Here is a 27,666-nt window from a genome sequence, read left to right as displayed (position 1 = left end):
ACAGTCTTGAAAAAAGGAGGGGAGGGATCCTGTTATAGTTCCAAAAGCATGATAATGACAGGTGCACAATTCCGATATATGTACAATATTTTTGAAATATAAGGATAAAGGTGGAAAACTAATGATGGGGAAGTTTACTGTATGGCTTATAACTCAAGTTTGTTTAATTTCATACTTGTAGTCATTAAGTTTCATTAGAGGAACCATAACTGCATAAACATTTTTGATCTTATATTTTACCTGTATCTCATCCTTTGGAAAAATCAAAGTATCATCTGCAAAAGTTTCTGTTTCTATCACAGCTTCTGCCTCATAAACCACTTCATGATTATCATCTGTTGGTCCTTTGGTTTCACCTTTAAACATTGATATTTGTTTGATTTCTGTAAACTTAAAAATACCATGTTCTTGTTCCTCAATAAAAACAACAGTAGAAGAAGGAGTATCAGATTCTTCATCTTCTGTCTGCTTTGTCCACTGCTGGGCTAAATTTTGCATTTCTCCAAGAGAAAAGGTATATACATTTCCCCCTTTAGGAAGCTCAGTGTTGTGTTCAGATCTCTGTTCTTGAATATCCCTAACATGTGTATCTTCTCCACTTGTTATAGGAAGCTCAGTGTTGTGTACAGATCTCTGTTCTTGAATATCCCTAACATGTGTATCTTCTCCAACTGTTATAGGAAGCTCAGTGTTGTGTTCAGATCTCTGTTCTTGAATATCCCTAACATGTGTATCTTCTCCACTTGTTATAGGAAGCTCAGTGTTGTGTACAGATCTCTGTTCTTGAATATCCCTAACATGTGTATCTTCTCCAACTGTTATAGGAAGCTCAGTGTTGTGTACAGATCTCTGTTCTTGAATATCCCTAACATGTGTATCTTCTCCAACTGTTATAGGAAGCTCAGTGTTGTGTACAGATCTCTGTTCTTGAATATCCCTAACATGTGTATCTTCTCCAACTGTTATAGGAAGCTCAGTGTTGTGTACAGATCTCTGTTCTTGAATATCCCTAACATGTGTATCTTCTCCACTTGTTATAGGAAGCTCAGTGTTGTGTTCAGATCTCTGTTCTTGAATATCCCTAACATGTGTATCTTCTCCACTTGTTATAGGAAGCTCAGTGTTGTGTACAGATCTCTGTTCTTGAATATCCCTAACATGTGTATCTTCTCCAACTGTTATAGGAAGCTCAGTGTTGTGTACAGATCTCTGTTCTTGAATATCCCTAACATGTGTATCTTCTCCAACTGTTATAGGAAGCTCAGTGTTGTGTACAGATCTCTGTTCTTGAATATCCCTAACATGTGTATCTTCTCCAACTGTTATAGGAAGCTCAGTGTTGTGTACAGATCTCTGTTCTTGAATATCCCTAACATGTGTATCTTCTCCAACTGTTATAGGAAGCTCAGTGTTGTGTACAGATCTCTGTTCTTGAATATCCCTAACATGTGTATCTTCTCCACTTGCTATAGGAAGCTCAGTGTTGTGTACAGATCTCTGTTCTTGAATATCCCTAACATGTGTATCTTCTCCAACTGTTATAGGAAGCTCAGTGTTGTGTTCAGATCTCTGTTCTTGAATATCCCTAACATGTGTATCTTCTCCAACTGTTATAGGAAGCTCAGTGTTGTGTACAGATCTCTGTTCTTGAATATCCCTAACATGTGTATCTTCTCCAACTGTTATAGGAAGCTCAGTGTTGTGTACAGATCTCTGTTCTTGAATATCCCTAACATGTGTATCTTCTCCAACTGCATGAACTGTTATAGGAAGCTCAGTGTTGTGTACAGATCTCTGTTCTTGAATATCCCTAACATGTGTATCTTCTCCAACTGTTATAGGAAGCTCAGTGTTGTGTACAGATCTCTGTTCTTGAATATCCCTAACATGTGTATCTTCTCCAACTGTTATAGGAAGCTCAGTGTTGTGTACAGATCTCTGTTCTTGAATATCCCTAACATGTGTATCTTCTCCACTTGTTATAGGAAGCTCAGTGTTGTGTACAGATCTCTGTTCTTGAATATCCCTAACATGTGTATCTTCTCCAACTGTTATAGGAAGCTCAGTGTTGTGTACAGATCTCTGTTCTTGAATATCCCTAACATGTGTATCTTCTCCAACTGTTATAGGAAGCTCAGTGTTGTGTACAGATCTCTGTTCTTGAATATCCCTAACATGTGTATCTTCTCCAACTGTTATAGGAAGCTCAGTGTTGTGTACAGATCTCTGTTCTTGAATATCCCTAACATGTGTATCTTCTCCACTTGTTATAGGAAGCTCAGTGTTGTGTACAGATCTCTGTTCTTGAATATCCCTAACATGTGTATCTTCTCCACTTGTTATAGGAAGCTCAGTGTTGTGTACAGATCTCTGTTCTTGAATATCCCTAACATGTGTATCTTCTCCACTTGTTATAGGAAGCTCAGTGTTGTGTACAGATCTCTGTTCTTGAATATCCCTAACATGTGTATCTTCTCCAACTGTTATAGGAAGCTCAGTGCTAATTTCATGCTTTTTATTGCAGGCCCAATTTATATCTGTGATAAAATCAAAAGTGCTTTTTGGTCTTTTTTTCAATGCACCTGCAAAAGAAAGCAATGTATATGACATGTTTATAAATACGAAGATGTGGTATGAGTGCCAATGAGAAAACTCTATGTATGAAAAGTTAACAATTATAGGTTAAAGTACAGCCTTCAATACGGAGTCTAGGCTCAAACCAAACAGCCCCTAAATGACTAGTTTTAACAATTCAAACATGAAAAACATTGAAAATATCTACTCTTCCCATGAAATTTTTTCACAATAATAAGTATTATAGTATTGAAACTATTTTGTATACTCTCTTTTACAAGAGTGGAGACACTGAAATGTGTCGCTGTTCTTGTGTTCATAATAGAATCAAATTCAAAACAGCTTGGACTAGGCCATATCTTGGCACGCCCATTTCATCAATTGACTTGGTCAGATTAGGTGAGCGGTTGTCTGTAACGCCCACTTATCACGTTGTAGACTTTTAACTGGGGGTCGCCAAAGGTTTTAACGCCTAAATCAAATAGTTGATTATAATTCGAAAACTAGTACCGGAATAAACCTTGTTGTTTGATTTATATTTGGTACTATAGTCCCAGTTTATATTGAATAATTAAACATTCTCTAATTGGGGCTTTAGTTATATTTCGAAAAACATTTTTCGCCCGTTCGATCCTTGTAAGCAAAGTATGGAAACAGTTTCTGTATTATAATCATTTTTAACAAATAAAATGCTCAGCTGGACACAGCTTGATACAACACTGGGGTGTTGAACCCTTAGGTAGCAATAAACAGTTAGCGCTTGATGATAAAATTGAGCCTCTAAGTGCTGAACCATGTACATGTATTTTGAAATGGATATATGCAATCTTACATCAATGCCCCAACATGTATATATATTCAGAATGCTATTTCCCAACAGATTTCAAATCATGCAATTAAAGGTTAAAAATAAATTACAAAGTTCAGTACCCATGGAAACATTTGGTGTTTGTTTTGTTTTTTCTTCTTCAAAATTTGCTGTCGCGACAACTCGTTTGGGCGTAAAAAAATATATATACTAGAATTTCAATGAACCTCAGACATACATGTTTTCAAGCAAAAAGTTTAGACCTTTAAGAAAATGAAATAAAAATTGGGGGTCAATCACCTCTTTTTCCCGCAATTGAACTTTCAAGTTCGTGTCAAATTCTCACCCCTCAAAAACTGTCAACAAATGCGGATATAATTTCAGTCATTGCTGGACTAGACATGTGTGTACATGAATATGAACCCGAAATTTACACTTCTACTGAACAAAATATGGCTCAATCTCTTCCCTGGAACCATACCTTTCCATTAAAACCACTTTCATAGCAATATATAACAGCCTTCTTAATTTTTAAGTTCTTTTACCCCAGTATTTTATTTTATAAAAAAAATCCACCGTGGCCATAATGCGAAACTAACTGTGCTAACTGTTTATTGCTACCTTATTAGTTGAGGCAAGTGTGAAAACTACTTTTAAACTTGATACAGCTCTGAATTTGGATTGTGATAAAATATTTGACACAGAATCGGTTTCCGACACAGAATGAATATTGTCATAGAACTGAAAATTTTGAAATATGACTTTTACCTATTACGGTCTAAAGTAATATCCAAAATTTAATTTCTAAATACTTGGTGAGTGGTGAGATTTAGTATTTCCAAGTATATCAAGAATTTAATTATATTTTTTAATTTAATGATGGACAAAAATTTTAAAAGGGTTCGCTTAATAATAATTTTTTCTTATAAAGAAGTCTTAATTGAAAACATATATATAATTTTCATTGAACATTTGAGGTTAAGGACAACAGAAAAATGTGCCATGCAAGAAGGAAACCAGCATCTGTATCAAAATATCTAATATCCACTACTAAGTCTTCTTCCTTCTAAAATATAATGCATAATACAAAAAGTTAACACTGTACAACTGGATAAGATTCTTATGTCTTGTAAAGTAAGACAAAAATTATCACACAAGGATAGAAATAAGCACTTATAAGCACTGAGGCTATGGAGGCCATTGACAAATATTTGAATTTTTTTCCTGGAATTCTTTTGAATGTTCAAAATATTATGATATTGTTTTGGAAATGTTTTCCACAATTTTGCTTTAGTGTTTTTACAATAATTGCAAGTCTTATTTCTATCCCTGTAACATGCAAATTCAATAGAAACAAAATATCAACTTCTTTTGAACAATAATAATTACTAATTCCTGTGTTTTTCCACTGACTCATGTCCCCAGGGAATGGACAGACATCCTCTAAGTTTACTATAAAACTGTAAATATGAATATATTCTGTCAAATTTGTATATAAATTTAAAATCTCTCACTATATATATATAATTCCATTAGATGTATGTTTTATTATAATACGTTATTCTGATTGGCAAACTGCAATCTCGCGTTATTTCTTAATCACCTTCATTACACAATAAAATTCATCATTCATTATAACATGAGGTCCCACAATTAAGTGCATAGGTAAATTAAATAAAAATTGTCCCTCTTAATCATTACCTCCAGCTCCAAAAACCAGCAAAATAGAACCGAGGTCCTATTCCATTATTCCATGCAATCATGTTTTCATGATCCTAACTTCATTGGGGTGTAAAAGCTTTGATCATGCACACATTTTTAGAATGAAGCGCTTTCATGCTTCATACAAAATGTACTTTGGTCAACGCTTTTATACCCCAATGAACTTACAAAAAGAGGCATTCAATTCTTAAAATATGTATGGCACTTAAAACCAAGAGTTTTATGAATATTCCTCTCAAACAAGGTTGGGCCCTCAATACTCCATGACTGGTCAATTGAACATTTCAAGATGAATTTCACTATAATGATTGTATTAATATTAATGAAATGAAAGAACAGAGTTCCAATATTCCCAGCATATAAAAGTGCAAAGACTAGAAACTAAATTTCATTTTGGGTTCTTTTTGTTTTAAACTTCTTATAAATATCTTAGTCTTACATGAAATATAGGCAAGAGATCACTAATTAGTATCCTGTATATTTTCTTTTTCCAAGGAGCACAACTTAAGGTGAGAAAACTAAAATAGTCTATATATATATACTGCTAGTCAAATGTTCGGACTCCTTGTTTTTTACCCCTACGATACAGTGTAAAATATTTTGCTCTGTAACAGATCATTTCCAATATTTAAGCAGAATCTAGATTTCTTTTCTTATGATTTGAGACCTAAATAATACCAATGCAAATATAAGGTAAAAGTCTGAGTCAGCCTGTTCTGTTTTTTTTTTTTTTTTAAATCAAATACTTCATAAAGGACTTCCATAACCTATCAATATTTTAACTTGTTTTGTTCCTTTATAAATGCTCTTTTTACTTATATCAATTTAGAATTATAGATTTTTTTTTAATTTCATGCTAGTACATCCTTTAGACCAAAAAATCTGCTTAAATTTTTATAACTGATGATTACATTGGATCAACATATTTTTTAAAAAGATTTAAATATTAAAATGAAATCCATGAGGGTCTGCCATTGATAACAACAGCACCATGCCTTTTACATCTTGATCATCTATCATGTCTATTCATGCTATTGTTGTCATTTAAAATACCTCATTTCACCAGTGACTGTACCATTGATCAACAAGATTTTTGTTTTAGCAGGTGACTAACTTGAATAACACACCTAGCAGTCTGCACGGTTAGCCACTAGTCCAATGCCCCCGACTAGTAAAATTTTATTCTGACTAGTAAGTTTTTGCAAAACTTTGTTAGGACCAATAAGAAAAATGTCAGAATATTGGTCTTCAGACTAGTAGTTGAAAAAGTTTTTGGTGCAGACTGGCATAGTGGATGTTTTAACAAAGATGTTGTACCATATTCATGATATTGGTGCTTACCATGAATTGTCTGAGTGACAAAAAACCTCCACTTTCCCGTCGCTAGATCTAATAATCTCCCCGGGCCACTTCATTTTCTTAGGTATTCCTGCCAATGATGTCCAGACAAGGCAACCAGGCATGAAGATGTCCTTCTTATTCTTTTTCTTTCTTCCCATTTTGGTTTTAATCTGTTAATACATAAGAAATAAAGGAGAGTCAGACATTTTTTTGTTGTTGAAACGAATAATCCATACCATATATTTAAAGATATAGCATATATATATATATGTACATGTAGCTAAGTATTATTGTGGCCTTCTTTGCACCTTTTGAATTCAGTTGATTCAGATAGGAAGACTTCTGACAACAGTTTTCAAAGACAGACAATGTTCCAAGTTTTGACAGTTTTTAGGTGTCATACCAACAAATCATAGCACATGTCATCACATCTGGTTGCATACGAAAATAGGTAAAAAAAAAATATTCCCTTGAACGTGATACCAAAATACGACCAAAAAATTAAAATTTTTGAGGTCGTATAAAAAACAATTTATAATTCTGGGGTTACTTGTCTGTGATTGTGAGGTTTATATCTAATTCATCATATTAAATAATAATCTATATTTCTGGGGTTACTTGTCTGTGATTGTGAGGTTTATATCTAATTCATCATATTAAACAACAATCTATATTTCTGGGGTTACTTGTCTGTGATTGTGAGGTTTATATCTAATTCATCATATTAAATAATAATCTATATTTCTGGGGTTACTTGTCTGTGATTGTGAGGTTTATATCTAATTCATCATATTAAACAACAATCTATATTTCTGGGGTTACTTGTCTGTGATTGTGAGGTTTATATCTAATTCATCATATTAAATAATAATCTATATTTCTGGGGTTACTTGTCTGTGATTGTGAGGTTTATATCTAATTCATCATATTAAATAATAATCTATATTTCTGGGGTTATTTGTCTGTGATTGTGAGGTTTATATCTAATTCATCATATTAAATAATAATCTATATTTCTTGGGACACTTGTCTAAGATTGTGAGGTTAATACATGTATCTAATTTCAAAATCTTATCCTGGAGACTTTTTATCATAAAAAAATTGTAATGGGTTCTGTGAGAAATCAAATGGCATATTTTAACTGTTAGAGAAAATGTGCTTCACAGAGCGCAGCATGATATGACCGCAGAGGTCCAATCCTGAACAGTTTGGGCAAAAATGGACACAACATTCAAGCTTGATACAGGTCTGAATTTGGATTTTAATTAAATATTTGACACATTATAGGTTTCTGTCACAGAATAAATGTAGTCAAAGAACGTGAAATTGGTTAAATAATTTGAATTTATTTTCAATTGCAGATTTCGTTCTGTTGTGCAATACTTGTACCGATTATCAGGTTATCTGCATGTTGATATCGTAAAATATCAGCTGCGAGACATAATATGAAGCTTTTTGTCGAGTGAGCGTAGTGAAGCTTTTTGTCGAGTGAGCGTAGCGAACGAGATCAAAAAGCCTTCATATAATGTCAAGCAGCTGATATTTTACAATATCAATATGCAGATAATCTGATAATCGATTTATCGGGCTATATTTGCGCGTTTCAGAAGTGTTTTCTTTGTTTCACCAGCACACAAAAGATGACTTGATAAGTTCGGGTCAAAGTTATTAACGTCGGTTAAAATATTATGACGTCGCTGATATGTCTGTGTCAACGTATTTGACGTCACAAAGACATGATACGGAATAATATTAAGTGATATAGACAGTGAGTGGGACGACCGATAAAGTGAATCTATTTGTAGACTATATACAAAGAAATAGCAAAATAAATTTTTGAGAAAAACCTAAAAATAATAAAATGCGGTTTTATGTGCAAAAACAATTGGAATGGACATCGTTCAGTGTAAGGAATTTGTACAACTTTGTTAAAATTTTCAAACTTTTGCCATTTTGGGTTTAAATATTATGATGTCAGATGGGTCAAAAGTTTCAGGGATCCGGGCTGAAAACTTTAAGAGGAGTTGATTACACAAACTATGTACCCATTTTTGCCACCAGCCCGCTCAATTATTTAGTGTTTTTTACTGAAGCATTTTATAAAAAAGTGCTTCTATGAAGAAGAGAAATTTAAAAGCAAACAATATGGTGTTCCCCTCCCCTACACTAACATTCACCATACATTTTGTCTCTGCCCATGACAATGACAACAAATGAGCTATTAATAAAATTAACAAAACAAGCATCTGGAATATGCATTACGAACAAGTATGTATACGTAGATAGAACTGATAGTCATTTAATTACCTACCTTTCTTAAATGTTACTTAAGGTTAGATGATAGTAGTAGGCAAGAATGCCCAAATCTGAACAAATCCTTCTAGCAGCACAAAGTTGCATTTCACTTCCAAAAATCATGAAATATTTGCCTTGACAGTACATGTTATAAAAGTCAAATCCACATGAGACACAATAATTGTACAATTTGAAAAATTCATCATCAAAAATTAAAACTAAAATTCCAGAAGGAAATTCCCAGCAAAGCTGTGCCATTTTCATCTGATTAAGAATCCTTTCTCCATTTTGACTGTTGAAATATGGGACACTGGATAAAATACATGTGGTCTTTGTCCAAACTTTATGGGGCATAAATTTTTACTGGGTTCTGGCTTATGTAAGAATTCTTTTCCTTCCACTGCAACAACTGTACCTTAAATTCTTCTGAGGCATTCAAATTGTAATCCATATAAGCGACAAAAGAATAAACAAACTCTCAACTCTTCACTTGTGTAGAAAATTAATATAGGAAACCCCAAAAAATTATACATCTCATGGACATCAATGTCAAAATCAGAGCAAAAACTTATTGCTTGAGAATATTCATAGTCATCAAAAAAAATTATAATTCCAAATGGCAAATTTTCTTCATGAATAAAGCTGTCCATTTCAGAAGCAAAATTAAAAGGAAAGCACTGTATTCCACATGTATGTTAACTCCAAAAAGAGGCTACATGGTCGTCATGGCAAAGTAACCCCACAAACTTAGGACAAAAACCTTTAAAGATCTGAATTTTAGCTTTAAAAAAATACTTTCTTGAAAAGTTATATTTTTTCCTAACCTCCTCTGACCCAAATTTTCCAAAGTAGCTATCCTGGAATAAATTAATAAAGATGTCCTAAGTATGAACATGATAGCTCACAATTGATGGACACCTAACCCCATAAAACATGGATACTCTAATCAGCTACATTTCTGTGCAAAACTTTTTACAGCTAAAAGCCTAAATATTGACAATCACAAGTGTCTCAAATTATTGCTAAAATTTCACACCTCTTGACGAAAAAATATTTCTAGACTCTAGAAAATATTGAGTTCTCACTAGATGATTGGTCGAGATTTATTGGGATTTTGGAAAGAGTAAACCAACAATATTTAATTTAGACTCCGTTATAAAACAAGACAGAGCCTCCATTGCAGAGAAACATTTCAATAGGCTCAATTTCAAAATTGAATTAATAAGAATTGATTTAGCACACTATAACATGTCTCCCCTTCCATCTCTATGGAAGCACCTTGATTCTCAAAGAGGTGTATGCTTTAATAATGAAGGACACATGGTTGTTACTAATTTCAACAACCATCGGTTACTTGTTATACACCCTGACTTTCAAACAGCAAGATTAATGCATAAAAAAATCTGTCATTTGACATTTTAGGATGTCAATTCGGTGAGGAATTAATACTCGAGAACTCGTTGGTTTTACCAAGTCATACTCCAGTACTCGCTCGGTTAAATATAGATTTATAAAATTATACATGTACACATTTTACGCTTAGGCGGTTGTGTGTAATGGCCGTTAGATCCCATAATTGGTTATGTATGACCAGCATTGCAGCAATTAAAAGCTAATTAAATTACTATATATATAGTAATTAAGTTAACAATAATTATCTTATAAAAAGTTTAATAAATAAAAATTGAACATCAATGATTACAAAATTAGACTGGATTATCAAGAATAACAATAACATTCCTTAATCTAAATAAAACACAATTTACAAAGGTAGACGAGTATGCAGAACAAAATATTAATATATTGCCAAAAAGTTTACATAAAGTATTCCAATTATAGGAAGATAACTCTGCAAATGGGAGATAATTCATGCTTAAAGCATTATTGATTTGATACAGGGAATTATTGATTATACATAGGTTTTAACACAACATGACACATCTCAGATCAAAACATGTCTCTTCTCAAAGGCTTCAGTATAAATGGGAAATGTTTGAAATACCAAGGCCATTTCTCAGAATAGAGTCATATCAAGTTTGTACATTGCTAAATTTCCTGTTTGTCATGTTTGCTCTTTCACTTAGATATGACAGTATTGATCTAAAGTCACTGTTAATCAGTCCAGAACTTAAGCAGACTCTTGTGTTATTTTGTTTGTTTGTTATAAAAAAACAGACACGGCCTAAGAAGAAAACAATAAAAAGGATGCAAAAACAAACCTTTAATATGGGTATAACCGTAGTATAAAAAAAACACCATAAAAAATCGACGCAGCGCGTCACAAAAGTCCACACGTTTATCCAGCTTGTCACACGCTACCATGGTGCTATCCAAAAATCCTGGGGAGAACACTGTGTCATATTAAATAACAATCTATATTTCTGGGGTTACTTGTCTGTGATTGTGAGGTTTATATCTTATTCATCATACAGTCAGGGGTACTACTTGTACAAGTGTATTTTATTTACTTGAAGAAGTGAAAAAAAATATACACATATAAGTAAATAAATAATGTTTGAATAATCTCCCCTTAATTTTCTGAAAAATTTACTTGTACAAGTAAATTTTTCTTACAATCCCACAAAAATCCTCAAGTTTTGAGATGTAAAATCATGCCTTTAATGATTTTTCCCAGGTTTGCTAAATTTTTTTCATTAAAGTTCAATGTTTCATCTCATTAATTCATCAAAGAAACTGATTGAGCAAAGATCTTGTATATTTGCGCAAGGCATTCAAAAATTGCTCCTTTGGGGCTTGTAAATGAGCAGTGTTAAGAAGATAACAGACAAATGGGACTTTCATTGCCCATGAAATTACACTTGAATGATTAGTAAAGACATCTGCAAAGGTTAAACAATTTAAAATTCTATTAGAGCAAAGAAATCTTCAGAATTCAAGAAAAGAAGAAAGGATGATTTTTTTACCTATACAAGTAAAAAAATCTGAATGCGGAAGGGACATAACTCAGCCAATTTTTTTTTTTACCAGATACAAGTAAATAAAATTCACTTGTATGAGTATCCTACAAATTTACTTATTTGTGTATATTTTTTTTCACTTCTTCAAGTAAATAAAATACACTTGTACAAGTAGTACCCCTGACTGTCATACATGTATTAAATAACAATCTAATTATTTCTGGGGTTACTTGTCTATGATTGTGAGGTTTATATCTAATTCATCATATTGAATAACAATCTATATTTCTGGGGTTACTTGTCTATGATTGTGAAGTTAATATCTAATTCATCATACATGTATTAAATAACAATCTAATTATTTCTGGGGTTACTTGTCTATGATTGTGAGGTTTATATCTAATTCATCATATTAAATAATAATCTATATTTTTGGGGTTATTTGTCTCACAGTGATTGTGAGGTTTATATCTAATTCATCATACTAAATAATAATCTATATTTCTGGGGTTTCTTGTCTATGATTGTGAAGTTTATATCTAATTCGTCATATTAAATAACAATCTAATTATTTCTGGGGTTACTTGTCTATGATTGTGAGGTTTATATCTAATTCATCATATTAAATAATAACCTATATTTCTGGGGTTACTTGTCTAAGATTGTGAGGTTAATATCTAATTACAAAATCTTATCCTGGAGACCTAATTCCAAATCTTATCCTGGAAACTTTTTATCATAAAAAATTGTATAGAGTTCTGTGAGAAATCAAACGGCATATCTTAATTGTTAAAGAAAACTAATTTTCTCATTTTAAATGTTTTAATTTGACACTCCCTACATAACTTGCTGCTTGCTACATGACATGTATGTGGGATGGGTTTTGTTCATTGTTGAAGGTAGTACTACAGAGACCTATAGTTGCTAACCTTCTATGTCCTTTGGTCTTTGGTGGAAGAGTAATTTTCAAAATTGTGATGTGAAGGGCAAATGAAAGGCTTTTGTCCTATTTCCACTATATATACTTGAAGGTATCTATCTACTGATGAAAATAAGTGACGAAAGAGCAAATTTATACAACAGGTATAAATTAGTATCAAAGCAAGGACTATCATCATATTTTAGAAACAAATAAACATCATGTACATTTAATGAAAATAGCCATCCCATCTTGTCATCAAATTGCTGGTCCTTCTTATAAACACAGCTACTATGATACCTATATGCAACAGTATAAGTAATATAATACACAAAAGGATACATATCAAAAAGAGAAGAACATGTAAAACATCCATTTTTTGTCTGCAGGTCAAAGTGAGGTCTGCCAACTGACCACATGGTTGAGAACCTCTTAGCGAATTAGTCACCTTTTAACCCCATAATATCAGGACTTTTATACTGTCCACGAACATAAAAATCTTGAGGAGTAACGCTCCTGTACAATGTACAATGTAGTGTACACCACAAGGGCATTAGCCCGAGAAGATGTATCTAATTTGCACCCAAAGATATTATTATCTATAATTCATGAGGATGGTCGTTCAGCGAGTTTAATGTCGGGGTACCCAATCGCACTGTTCTGAGGGTGGTTTCTGACATTTGCTGAGAAACTGTTGCAACAACATAGTTGATTTTTATGTTCTAACAAGAAGACTTCATGTGATTTTGGAGGGGAACCCAAATTTCCTAGTTAGTGAAAAGTCCCAACGAGACATCAGTGCACAAAATTATGTTCACTAAATTATTTGTCCAATACATGCACATGCACTAAGCTAAGACATTTGTAACATATTTTAACTTTTTATATTGAACCGGTAACGTGTAATTTACAAACAAAATAATGCTTTCGTTGATTTTATATGGAAACCATCTTTGCTTATTAAAGTCCGAGAAAACCTTCCGATGTTCTCAGACACGTTTATATTGACAAACAATTGACAAAAGCGTGCTCAAAAATCACATGCTTTATTAGTGTGACAATTGAGCTGTGTTGATTTATCTACTTTCACTTTCAATTTTACTTGCGCAGCTACGGCTTTCACATTGTTTAGGAGAGAAATCATGCATACGGAAAAGCATTCAGTGAATCTCGGAACAATTACTCACTGGAAGTAAATAATTCAGAAGCTGTACATTTCATGAAGTTTTACATTGAAACATAAGAGTTTTCACAAAAACAAGTATATGAATAAAAGTTTTATACTATAAACTTACAATTTAGTGAGAAAAAAAACATGTTCAACTTTTTTTTCTACAACTCGTTTCATATGACTTTAAAGCTTCAAAATGATTCTCTCATCTGCACAAGAAAAAATTTCATCAGCATTTACAATGACAAAATAAAATGGGGTGGGCGATCTGGGTACACTGGGCGATTTGGGTACCATGACGTTACCTTATATTGTATGGAAAAGCATGTGCACTTAGGTATCCAATTACATAACAACATTCTGATGTAAATATAAATGAAATATATTTAAAAAAACTACAATTTCTCAGGAAGTACATTATTTGTAATAGCTTAAAAAAGAATTTTTACTTTCATTTTGTTTTTCATCCTCAGTATTGACCATTTTACTTACAAATACACCAATGAGACACTGTTGATATAAATATAATACTTACATATATTCATAAGCAAGCGTAAATGGTCACAGGAATCCCATGAAAATCACAGAACTTGATGATGTCATCAAGCACACAATCATTTTTTACTTCAAACCCAAATTCCTCCATGAAACCTCGTCCTAAATGCAACTTACAAGGTATGTCATTATAAAGAATGTATGACATAGTAAATTTGAAGTCAAATTTAGATACTTGTGAGGAGAAGATTATAAGATACATTTTAGGTACAAATGTACTTCATATGAAACACTTGAAATTTTTCCATGCCTCCATTTAATGATTGACAAGAGCACATTGCCTGTTTCACAAGGAAAGACAACTAACCTTATAATGAATAGTCTATTTGCCAATTACTGACTTCGATTCCGTTCTTTGAAATTTCCACTTTAAGGGAAGTAATTCAATCAAAAGTTAGATCACGCGGCACCGGACATGATGCCTGATTTACTGAACAAACCTTTATAAAAACGGCATCTTGTAATATGAAATCTAATTATATTTTAAACAAAACAAATTTACAGATAAAATGTCCCTATCATTTCAACAAGTTACACCAAAGATGAAGTTTTGGAACCGTACAGGTCAAGAGAAAATGATTTTTACATTTGGTTAGTTAACGTTACAAATTGCAGAATTCGTCCAGGGCTAGAGTTGCTCCCCTTTGCATGAAGTGTAAAATTCAAAGTCAAAATTGGGAATTCTGTGCTGATTGGCAAGTGGCCTATTGATATTATACAGTCAGACACCCAGTTGAAATCAAACAAAAGAAATGGAATCTTGACTGCAGAAAGTAAAAATGGTCACCTAGAAAAAACAGGGTCGGTTGATACCAATTTTATTTTTTTTGAAAATCCAATAAAAAAATTAGGGTATGGGCTAAAAAACAGGGTCGGTCTGGTTAGCTGAAACACAGACTTTTTTTCTCAGCCTGAGATAAAAGCAGCCAAGCTGTGAAAATACAGTTCCCTTTATTGTTTTACAATCTTACATTCATTGTTTAAACTCATATCAAGCCGACTTCTTTATTTTATTTTTATTAATAATCCATCATAAGCAATCACTGAGATCAAAGACATTAAAAATATACCTAATCAGTATTCCAAAATGCAAACGAACCTAGGGCCAACAGAAGCCATGGGCGAACGAACCCACCGCGAACAGACCTAGGGCCAGCATGTTACTAGAGCGAACAAACCCGTTACCACCCAAAATCCCACGTTGAGACCAACCCCCCACCCCCCACACACACTTGTCTTCAGGGGTCCAAGTTGAAGTTCATAAACATAAAAAATTAAATCTCTGCGCTCCCTCATTTTTTTAAAGACTGGTCGCTTCGAAAGCACTCTGTTTGTTTTAAGGTTCATCTTTACACTTTGTCAAAAATGACTGTGTTTTCACCATAAAATTACATCTGAGTACAGACAAAACTGTATAATTTAAAGTTTTAAAGCCTGGCAGCACCTAGATATACAAAAGTTACATTAATTTTTTGTTTTAGAAAAACTGAAACTATTGTGGATTTTGCTAAACATTTTCTTTCCTTACCACAGGTATCCTAAATGATTACAATTTAATGTTAAAACTTTGAGATTGTCTCCTCAGGTAACGATTGTACATTGTAGCATGCTTTTTGCATGAATGATAAAACAATAGAATTCTACTCAACAAAACGGTCCTACTAAAAAGGGCCTGGGAAACAGAAAAAGCGCACAGGAAAAGAAAATAATATTATTTTATAACAGTAAATGTTTTCCTGAATAATAAAAAAAAAAAAAATATTTCTTATTTTGTCCTTAACCCGCCGTCTTTTGACAGGCGGACCCTAATAACCGTTATTTGGCTCCAATGGCGTTCCATACTTTTAGAAGTCCACTTTATGATACTTATTTTAAAATTTATGTATGTCCCGTCAACCTGAGGCTATCCATATTCACGTTTCTCATGTATAAGTAGCATTTTGAGCACAAATACGGACTTGGAAAATTGAAATTGGCTAAAACTCGGTTTTCTGGAGGGGTAGGCTTCACATCTGTATCTTACACAAGAAGTTCAGAGGCATAAAACTGGCAAAGATAGTGCAAACCCACGGCCATATAACTACTGATCATTATTATTAATGAAATACGCATAAGAAACAACTACTTCCGGTTTTGGGTCCATTCGAAGTCAAAAATCGGCAAAAATCGTGAAATTCGGTATTTTGGGTCCAAATGACCTTCTGTAGACTGATGAATCAAGATCAGTTTCACTCCGATCTAACAACTGTTGGGGTCAATTTGTTCACTAGGGTCCACTCTACACGCAGGCTACAGCTGGATACCTGAACCAGCAACCCTGGGTCTTCTGGGTCAAGAGAAGGGGTGAAAAATCGGCAAAATTGACGCTTTTTGCACCTGATGACCCTCTTTGGGGCAAATTTCCGTCAAAAAAAATTAATTTAAGTATATTGCATTGTATTGTATTGTAAATTATCTTCTTGGATGGATACTAAGGAAACCCGGCAAAAAGTGGTAATTCGCAAAAAGAAACTGCCAAAGGCAAAGTCTACAAAATCTCAAGTTGTTATCTAATATATTATCTACAGGCCTAACGAAACATAAACAAAAGAATTTTAAATGGATCTCACCTTTCGTCTTGTCTTTTATCTGTTACCATGCCATGATGATGATGACGACTTCTCTCAGACTCATGTATCCGGCCATTTTATATTTGAACTGGTTCCTTTATATTACGTCTGAACAGAGCAGATTTAAGGGAACCAGTTTTACGCGCATGCGTGTAGCTAATTAACTTCGCGCGGTAAAGACAACTCCACTTACTGTGTTTAGTCCATTACAATACTTATACGTGGACGTCTATCATTGGACAACACATTGTGGGGTCAAAATAAAATTTATAGACAATAACCTTAGAAGGATTAAAAAATGAATTTCAGACGATATATTGTGGGGTTAACCTCACTATACAGATAAACCCCACAACTCCATGTTCTACATACAAATAACCCCATAACACCCTTCTCCTAAAAACGGACTGACGGACTGACGGACTGACGGAAGGACGGACAGAGGTAAAACAGTATACCCCCCTTTTTTTTTTAAAGCGGGGGTATAAAGAGTAAAATCACAAAAATATATACTGAACTCAGAGGAAAATCTACTCGGAAAGTCCATAATGACATGGCAAAATCAAATGACAAAACACATCAAAAACGAATGGACAAGAACTGTCATATTCCTGACTTGGTACAGGCATTTTCAAATGTGGAAAATGGTGGATTTAATCTGGTTTTATAGTGCTAAACCTCTGACGTTTGCAACAGTCTTGTCAAATTCCGTTATATTTACAACGATGTATGAACAAAACAGACATAATAAATAAAATAGTCAAAATATGGGCATAGAAGTCATCCCTGTGTTACAATCTAAAATCAAAAAAATTTACCAAAACGCACACAAGTATCTATCAAATTAAAAACACTTTCATGAATGATGTAAAAAAACACTTTCATGAATGATGTAAAAAAACACTTTCATGATATTTAAAATGATGTAAATAATTATGTTATGCTACTTACCAAGAAACAGCTAATAGTATGGTCTTTTTTAGGAAGTCAGGATTACGAAATATATCCAGATATGTATACTTTTTGTTGTTGTGAGATATTGATTTTTCTACTACCATTTTAAGTTTGGATGTGTCTGGTACTGGTGCATTGTTGATACGGGCTATTTTCCGGATAACTTCCTCAGCCTTTTCAATTTGATCATTTGCAACTAACCATCTAAAACTTTCTGGGATAAACCTAAATTAATGAAAGGTGTACCATGACATTAAAAATTAAACACATCATTTTAAATAACATGAAATAAATCCCAAATGTTGTTCCTAAGTTGTCTATATTATATATTATAACCAAATGTGCGTTTGGCTATCTTTATTTATTTCTATAACTGATTTTGTGACATGTAGTCGCGAGTGTTGATTCTCACGATGGGTGATACATGCATGAATGCATAGCTACAAAATTTAAAGACGCTTATGTGTCGACTCATGTGGTGTCGATACTTTTGGAGTTCAGTGGTGTCTGTCCCTAAGTTTTAATTATCTTGGTATGCATCTACTAGTATTTGATTTCTTTGTGAAATTTTATCGATCGGTAAAATCTCGTCTTAAAATGGTAAGGCAGTAATCCAATGACTCAAATAACCAAAGGACATCAAGATATCAGTGTCAGTATGCATACAACCACTTAAGTTAAGACATCTAATAGTATAGTTCGTATTAATCGTTGCACATGAAGATAAAATCTGTGCGTTCTGAACAAATCATAACTTGCGGCTTTAAGCATACGGGCCTAAAGTTACGTGGCCAGTATTATATAAATATAACTAAAGAGTTGAAACAATTTTGAAACCATGCTTATTAAATAATTGTTTCAATATTCAGTATTAATTCTTTAGTTTTGGAAAACGTAAAACTATTATTTCCCTGTTAAAGATAGAACTGATGTCATGCAAAGCCTTATTACAAATATATAAACAATAAAACGTACTAAACATGTTTCACATTGGCAGTTTGCATGCAGCCCAGAAAGTATTTAGTAAAGATTTCCGACTAAAAATTTGCAAAAAAAGAATCACGACCATTTCTTATTCACTGGCCTCTTTGGAACCACTGAGAGCGTAGACGTCACTAACTTTGCAAATTATAATGTTCAAGTGTGACACGAATTAAAAGTCACCAGGAACAAAGCTAGCTGTTGCCTAGTTGTTTGTATTGTTGGGTTGTTGTCTCATTGACATAATATTTCATATTTATAACCAAATTGTTTTATAAACCAATTAAAGTGAAACATATGAAAGCTATACTATGGGTAGACAGATAATCATTATAATTAAATCAAATTAGAAACAATTAAAGGTAAAAACTGTTTTTTTAAACGAAAAATAGTTTTTATATAAAATGTTTGACATTGTATCGTATTGCTGATAACTTAATTGAGAAATACTCCGGCTCCTTGAGAATGGCAAATTGCTCAATAAAAAAGAACCAAATGAATCATGTTTTTCAACACAGATCTCTTAATATAATATATCAAAAACATACCACCAGGTAAACAGAAACGGAGCAGTTACAGCTGCAGTGGCTATATGTAGATATTTCCAATCATGTATCAAGTATGATACTCCTCCAAACGCTGCTGCCCAAATCGGCCATGCCGGGATTGCCATTATCATGGATCTATATTTCCGTGGCATGAATTCTGCCACAAAGACGAAGAACACCGACAAGTAGAACCCACTTGCCAAGCCAATTAAAAATCTAAAAGCGGCAAACATTTGCCAGTTCGATGAAAATGCTGCCACGAGATTAAATAATAACAAGAAAAACATGGATATAAAGTATGCAGGTTTCCGTCCAATGATATCAGCCACTTGTCCAGCTATTAAACCACCTACTAACAGTCCTCCCATTTGAATGGTGGTGAATGTCTGAGTTATCCAGTCTCGGTCGCATACTAAGTTCCACTACAAACGAATGTTATATTTACATTAGCTTTGTTATTTTGGCTTCATGAAGACGTAGGGGTTTCTAAAAGGGTACAGTAAAACCGTAGAAGCGTTTGTTTAGCCCCATTACTGTTTAACATTCGGGAGAACGACGTTTGTATTATATTTCAATCCAAATGTTCGTTCAGAATAACTGGGACTATTTGTTATCAAGCATGCAATAGAATAATAAAATGTGAAACAAATAATGCAATGTAAATATCGTATATAAATATAAATGAAGCCAATACACGCAATGTGCATACAGTAAATATAAAAAAGAATATAAAGCTAAAGATATTATAAATGATAACCAGTAAAAGGTGAAAACAAGTATTATTAAGAACATACATGTATTTAGTTTTCAGAGATAATGTAGGGCATTTACATGTAAATACCTCTATGTTACACCATAGAACAACAAATTGTCAGTGTATAAGTTTCAGAAAAAATGTAGGTATGTTTATCTATTATATATTAAGTAATTTTGTCCTACATGATGTCTTGAATTTACATATGTTTTTGCCACTGGACGTTAAGCAGCCATCCGACATCATCAAGTACGAACGATGTATTGTGCTTACTTTCATTTTTTTTGACAAATTGAACTGATTTTTTTTTCTTTCAGACTTTAAATGATTGACTTCTGAGTAGTGGACAAACATAAGAATAATGTCTTAAATATAATACCTGATTTACAACTGTATGCATGGAGTCGTCGTAAACCTTTCTGACACATTCAAGATCGCTGTAATTTTGTGGAGGATGACAAGTCTTTGATTCTATAGTTATATTTTGTAATATAGTCGTTTCATTTCCCCACTGACATGACCAATCCGGTATAGCACCACCAAATGACATCATTAATGTTGTCCATGTTATTGAAATTTTCCCTCCAATTATACTGGCAATAAGAAGCCATTGAAAACGTCCGAGACCTCCACATTCCTCAAGTGTATTCTCCAAATATTCACTTACTGAGGACATGCTGTAATGGAAATAAGCTTTAAGAAAATAGCAAAATATAAATCATTAAAGATTCAAGATATTACATGTATCATATACAAATATACACAAAACTGATCCATGTTAAATCGCGTTATTTAAAACTCGTTTGGGAAAGAAATCCAAATCGAAATTAAATTTGTTTTAAGTTGCTCAACGCCCAGATCTGTAAAAAGCATAGCACGAGTTTTAGCCAATCTTTAAGATAATATTAAACATACAGGTCTTACCTGACACTGCCAAGCAAAAGAGTGGGTTTAGTAAGATTACTATTTAGCCCAAAATATAGCAGTTTTGCAAAATTGTTAAAATGTAAATGTATTTTTAAAGTAGAACACTTCTGCTACATAAATAAGGGCTGTTTTTGACACATACATGTACATTGTATATCGGTTACTAGCATTATTAAGTTAATATGCTAATTTACTGTAATCTTCACAATTTTAGCATTTGAGTTACATCTTAGACGGTTTCTGTCTTAAATTGAAGTATCTGCATGTGTTTATTGTTAATATTTAAATGTAAGTTGTATTTGATGATATAAACATACATGTATATAACATATATAGAGGTTTAGAGTGAACACCGATGCGGCCACTTTCATTTCTGACAAAATTCATCTGCAAAGTGACCACATATTATGGTATATTTGATATATTTTTTCATATTTAAGCTTGAATTTGAGTGTCTTTATCGATAAATTCAGTTCAAATATTTCACATAATTAAGCTAATTGATTCGACTGAAGTAGACACTTAAATGTTTAAAAAGTGTCCTAAATCTTTCATCAGATGAACCTGAAATTTGAGGACAAAATCGGCCTTTACCGGACCTACTCTTTTCGACTACAATGTATGTATGGTATGAATAATAAATATGGAGTCAATCACAATCTTTTTAGGAATGAACATGACTGCTACAGTGCTAGGCGCTATTTTTGATTCTGAGAGTCGGTTTTAAATTTGTATTAGTGTAATATATATAATAAAAAAAAATAAGATTTTCTTAGTGGTTCAGGAATATATGTTGCACCTGTTGCTAGTTTGGGATACTTTTTTTACCGCGGCATAAATGTCGCTTTTGTACACAACTATTTTTTTCCTTTTTGTGTAGCTTGATTTTCAGTACCATCTGATATTGATAAGATTTTTTTTGGGAAAATATAATTGCCCCCTCCCCGAAGAATTTCAAATTATCGCCCCTAGTTAAAAACAAAATTGAACGAAAGGTCTGTAGTTATTGTTGATTTTTCGACAAATACATATAGTTTTACATTAATTCATCTAGAAACGAACGGTGTCTTCTGATATGACTAAACTGCTATGCCGCCTCTTCACTAAACAGATAGGAAAATGTTGATCAGGGACAACTTATACACTTTGGAATTTCTGTCTTTTCAGAAGGTACAATGTATACAACGAAGAAAGTAATAGTTATGTATTTAGCAACTATGATATCCGTCGGTTAAACATCCATTGGCAAGCAATTATTTTACAAATTTGTAGATTTCATCAAAATCTAACCATCACAGATAACGTTAGAATTTATTACTTTCAGATATACTATGTGAATTGAAGATAGATAAAATATAATGAACATAGTACATTAAGATGTTTTGCAGATTATTAATAGAGAAATTAAAAAACCAGATGACGCATTTAGATTACAGTCTGACTTAGAAGCCGTCGGCAGATGATAGCAGCACTGGCTCATGCATTTTCACCCTGATGAGTGCAACATTCTTAGTGTAACTCAAAAACGCAAAACGTTAGACTTCACTTATGAATTACACAATCACTCTAAAGAAAAAGTCGACTCTACAAAATATTTAGCCCTAATTCTTCAATCAAATTTATAAGGGACAAACATATCGATAACATGACATCAAAAGCAAACCAGTCCCTTTGATTTATTCGTAGAAACCTAAAAATAGCCTCACCGAAAACTAAAGCTCATGCATATAAAGCTCTTCTCCGACCATAATTAGAGTACTGCTCAACAATTTGGGACCCACATCAAAAACAGCAAATTTCACAAATCGAAAAAGTTCAGAGAAGAGCAGCACACTTCTCATGCAACCGCGTCCATAACACCAGCTCAGTTACTGAAATGATGAGACCTAAATTGGTACCCACTCGAAATTAGGCGTTTACGATACAGTTGTAGAAAAGCTAAAATATATTTAGAACTATCAACATTATATCAATGATTAGTAAAGACGGCGAGACATTTCAGTGTGTGCACTCTTGTTTTCATTTTGGTGTACGAACAATGACAGTACCCATAGACCTATAAATTAGCTGACAATGTATGAAAAGGCGAGATGGTTTTAGTGAAGATTTTATATTACATACATGTACATTATTTTTTCGTGGAAAATGGAATAGAATAATCACTGTCTTTTGTTTCGGTTATTATATGTGATTTAATTGACCTTCATAAAATCTGATATTCACTTCGGTCGTCGGCCGCAGTATCGTCGTCTAAACATTCTTGTTTTATTAATTTTTTTTAATTCTGTTAATTTAAAAGAAGATGTGTTTTATTCTGTCTATCTTTCCTTTTTTTTTCCTTATATGTAAATCAATATAAACAATTATTAAAGATTCTCTGTTATTTTAATTAAGGGCGGTGTGTTATACATGAACACCAAGGGTGATTGATTTTTTTGTGTTTAACGCCACTTTCAGCACTATCAGTATTATTGTAACCACAAGGTGGAGTACGTGCGAAAACAATTAGTACGATAACACAACATAAAAACCAAATCGCGGCATACAATCAACTTGCAAATAAATTAAGAAGACAAACAAAAGCTAAGGAATAAAACAATGCAAAACTAAATAATAAAATTGAGAATAGAAATGGGTAATCAGCATGTATCAAAGAGACAACAACCCGACCATATACATGTAACAGACAATAGCGGAAGGTCACCAGTGGGTCTTCAATGCAGCTAGGAACTCCCGCACCGGAAGCGTCCTTCAGCTAACCCCTTGATAAATATATATACTAGTTCAGTGATAATTGACGTCATATAAGCTCCGAATTATACACAAGAAACTAAAACTAAAAATCATACAACTTGAAAACTAACAAAGGCCAGAGGCTCCTGACTTGAGACAAGCGCAAAAATACAGCGGGGTTAAATTTTGCCCCCCCCCTAATACCTCTAGCCAATGTAAAACAGTAAATGGACTATTGAACTGTCGGATCATCGAATCGTCGGACCATCGAATTATCGGACCATCAAGGTGTCGGACTAGCGAAGCGTCGCACTATCACTACGGCCCCAATCTATTTGTAAGGTTGTACATACATTGTAACACTACAGAGAGATAACTTTGTAAAAATCAGCTGAACATTTTAATCACGTTCTAATTTTACGCCAGGAAATATTTAACTTCTCAATGATGAAAATTAGTGTTTGTAAAACAACTATAATATCTCAAATGATTTTTTTCTCCGATGAAGTGTGAGGTTCCAGTTTTTTGTTATATTTTGTCAAACTAGGGTCAAGGTAAATATTTTGTCAAAATTTTATGAAATTAAACGAGCCAAATATGTATTATATATGTTTTAATTATTTCGATATTGACCTACATGTAAGTTATTTTGTTTTGTTATTTTTTGGGTTCTGTGCAAGTTCCTTTTTTCAAAAAATATCCTTACCTCATTTGATGAGAAGACACACGAAACAGTGTTCTTGCGTTCACGGTCGTTAAAACTTTAAAGTATATGTATATAGGTATATATGTAATTTGATAATTTCTACGTTGTGAAGTATGTTAAGTAATGATAAACAATGATATGGGAGTACATTAGTCAAATATTTTGAAATTGATAAAGAGTGTGTTGACATATGTTGAATAGATAACACGTCTGAGATGTGAAGAGCCCTGATCTCCTCTTCATTTTAACATGCATCACAAACATGTCAAAAACTGATATATGCAGTGTACTCATATGATTAGTTCTTACATTGATCCCATTTAGAAGTACAAACACCGTTCCTTATATATCGGGTAATGGAAAGTTGATTATATTTTTTATGTGATTGTGACGTAAAACACATGGACAATGAACTTTCATTCAAAAATATAAAATGAATTTAAAAAAAAAGATACACATTTCTTTATATTCGCCTAGTTATCCTGAATAGAACAATTGCACTTTCCATATGTGCACGCGAATTTATGTCTTTTCAATAAAAGACTGATACATTAACATAAATCGAAATCTACATTGTATTTACAGTGAAAACTACGTCCTGGGGTTTTGGGTGACCATCAAAACCCGGCCCACCAACAGCTTAGGGACGACGTCAAAAGATCAATGATCAATGTCAGATAAAAAAAAAAACTTAAATCAAATAGTTGGGGGGGGGGGGGGGGGGGGGGGGTAAAATTCTGCAAGTTTTGTATATCTAAAATCGATTTTTACATATATACCTATTGGTAAATCAATGTTTCCCAAATTAAGTTAAGAGGGGGTGGGTTCAGTGAAAACACTATGTGAATTATGTTTTTATCCTACATTGAACTTTTGATGTCTTCCCTTAGTATAATGAACAAATAGTGCAATTCATATCACTTCAGAATAAGTGGCATATTAGTGACCGTCATGAACCTCGAGAGAAGTAAATGGACCTCAACTCCTCCTCATTCACATTACTGGTGACTGTACATATAATGTGTTGCATGAATCATCTTTAAAATAATAATTCTGTTTTTTACATTTTCTTACATTATTGAGACATCTTCCAAACAAAGTTCAAATGGTGAAAAATATTATAATAAAGTCCGTAATATAAAAGGTCTCGAAAATAAAATTAATATGACACAGTTCAAGCAAAAAAAAAAAAATGGCCTTATCTATTACAATTTTAATTTTCGAAAAACTACATTGCACGCAGACACAGACATAAACTAACAACAACCATTGAATTAAAGTCTCATGACTTGAGACAGACATAAACAGAATGCGTGTGACACTCGACGCTTTCAAAATGTGAAATCCTGAAACCGTGGTGTATAAATGTAACACCACAACATAAGATCAAACTGAAAAAACATTAGATGCAAATGGCTCAAATCAATAGATCGGTACGGTACACACACAAAATTTAACATAAAACCAAAAGACACAAAGCACTACATAAGAGTACGTAAAGTCTATAATTATTGTAAGCATAGTTATATATATATACAGTGTATGTAGTACGTAAGATTTTTAAATGAAATACATTTTGTAGACCTATATTACAACTAATTAATATTAAACTTCGTTGGAAGATAGCTCAATGAACCTCAGTCGATCTTGGTTAATTATGTTGAAGATTTCATTAACAGACAGGAATCAAAGAAAAGATGAAACAAATTTTGGATGAGAATTTTCAAAATGAAAAGGCAGAATAAAAAAATGGTCGCAAAATAAGATGATTCGGATTTTTTTTTTAAATCAAGTGGACAACAATCTACATGTTTACATGCACCTATATTACTGATCTTCTTTCATTAATCTCTGTTCTAATTTATCCATTTTTAGGAGAAATACGTTCCACATGTGGAGCAGGATCTGCTTACCCTTCCGGGGCACCTGAGATCACCCCTAGTTTTTGGTGGGGTTCGTGTTGCTTATTCTTTAGTTTTCTATGTTGTGTCATGTGTAGTATTGTTTATTTGTCTGTCTGTCTTTTTTCCATTTTTAGCCATGGCGTTGTCAGTTTATTTTCGATTTATGAGTTTGACTGTCCCTCTGGTATCTTTTGTTCCCTTTTTCAAAGCACTCATATTCCCGTATACTTTATGCACATGTCATGCCATCTTGACAAATTGATTGACAAAAAACTCTTAGAATTTAGGAAATGTTGTTAATGTAACTGTCATATATCATTTAAAATATACCTGTGCAACTGCGAACAAGTTTGCCTTGTCGTATGGTAAAAAATAAGTGAATACTCGCTCTATCGAGGTTTATACTACGTCAAAATAAAACTGACCTTTTAATGGGGAAACTAAGGAGACTGGAGTGATTTAAAGACCCGCCTTATCACGTGGTGTATAACTGCATGACTTACACCCGATGCTAAACCCTTACCTACATTTGTTTAAGCTGACTATTTAATAAATGAAAATAAACGGGTAGCATTTTTTTTGACAATATCAAACACTGATTGATTAAAAAAATAATTATAACAAATCTTTTTTTTGTTGTTTATTTTGCAAGTTCAATGGACAAAGGGCGATAACTATTAATATGTATTTGACGTAAAAATTGCTCTTACATATAGAAAGTGGATACATTTGATATTTCGAAACAAACATACAAGTTAATTTTTTTATTCTGCATTGACCGAATTTGACTGTTTGACAATGACAATAATAAAACGTTTTATGGAAAAAGGATGGACTTTACTGGCACCAGCAACGCATGTAACACAGACACTGAAAACAATAAAAGGTTGCACAAAATACGGCATTGACAATTTAAGAACAAGGAATGAGTTGTCAAATTGGCAGCATATTTTCTGTATTTCTGAAAGGCGCGATCAGGTTTTTTTCCCCGTCACAGTCTATGCATATTTTTTATGTTTTGTTTTGTGTTGTGTACTATGGTGTGGCTGTTTGTCTTTTCTCTGTTTAAGCAATAGTGTTGTTAGTTTATTTTTTCGGATTGACTTTGAATGTCCCTTTGGTATCTGTCGCACCTTTTTTCCAATTTAGCCAGGACTTCAAATGTAACTCATGAACAGCAAAAAATGAAATTGGCTGAACAGTTCAGAAGTTATTGCGTAGAAATGACACGCTGTGCCATTTTTCAA

General features: G+C 33.0%; 2 protein-coding genes and 1 long non-coding RNA gene across 3 annotated transcripts in view; all 3 read right to left on the bottom strand.

Moving 5' to 3' along the window:
* LOC134722755 (uncharacterized) overlaps positions 1 to 2,610 on the bottom strand; it is a 29,390-nt gene extending 26,780 nt beyond the window's left edge. The window contains exon 1 of the mRNA XM_063586381.1: positions 241 to 2,610. Coding sequence (XP_063442451.1) covers positions 241 to 2,610 — 2,370 coding nt within the window. The remainder of the gene's footprint in view (positions 1 to 240) is intronic.
* Positions 2,611 to 4,777: 2,167 nt separating this feature from the next.
* On the bottom strand, positions 4,778 to 17,011 carry LOC134721455 (uncharacterized). Its single transcript, XR_010107854.1, has 3 exons — positions 16,913 to 17,011; positions 6,446 to 6,615; positions 4,778 to 4,842 (listed from the first exon to the last, which is right to left on the bottom strand). It is a non-coding gene; the product is annotated as an uncharacterized LOC134721455 (long non-coding RNA).
* An 848-nt stretch (positions 17,012 to 17,859) lies between these two features.
* LOC134722754 (organic cation transporter protein-like) lies at positions 17,860 to 24,569 on the bottom strand. Its single transcript, XM_063586379.1, has 4 exons — positions 24,516 to 24,569; positions 20,529 to 20,826; positions 19,396 to 19,817; positions 17,860 to 18,091 (listed from the first exon to the last, which is right to left on the bottom strand). Exons 1-4 carry the CDS (start codon positions 24,518 to 24,520, stop codon positions 17,860 to 17,862), a joined length of 957 nt encoding a protein of 318 aa, XP_063442449.1. The 5' UTR covers positions 24,521 to 24,569.
* Between the last annotated feature and the right edge of the window lie 3,097 nt (positions 24,570 to 27,666).

Source organism: Mytilus trossulus, chromosome 6, assembly GCF_036588685.1.
Source record: "Mytilus trossulus isolate FHL-02 chromosome 6, PNRI_Mtr1.1.1.hap1, whole genome shotgun sequence".
NCBI lineage: Eukaryota > Metazoa > Mollusca > Bivalvia > Mytilida > Mytilidae > Mytilus > Mytilus trossulus.
Note: the sequence above shows the minus strand (reverse complement) of the source record. Positions and strands in the feature narration are given on the sequence as shown.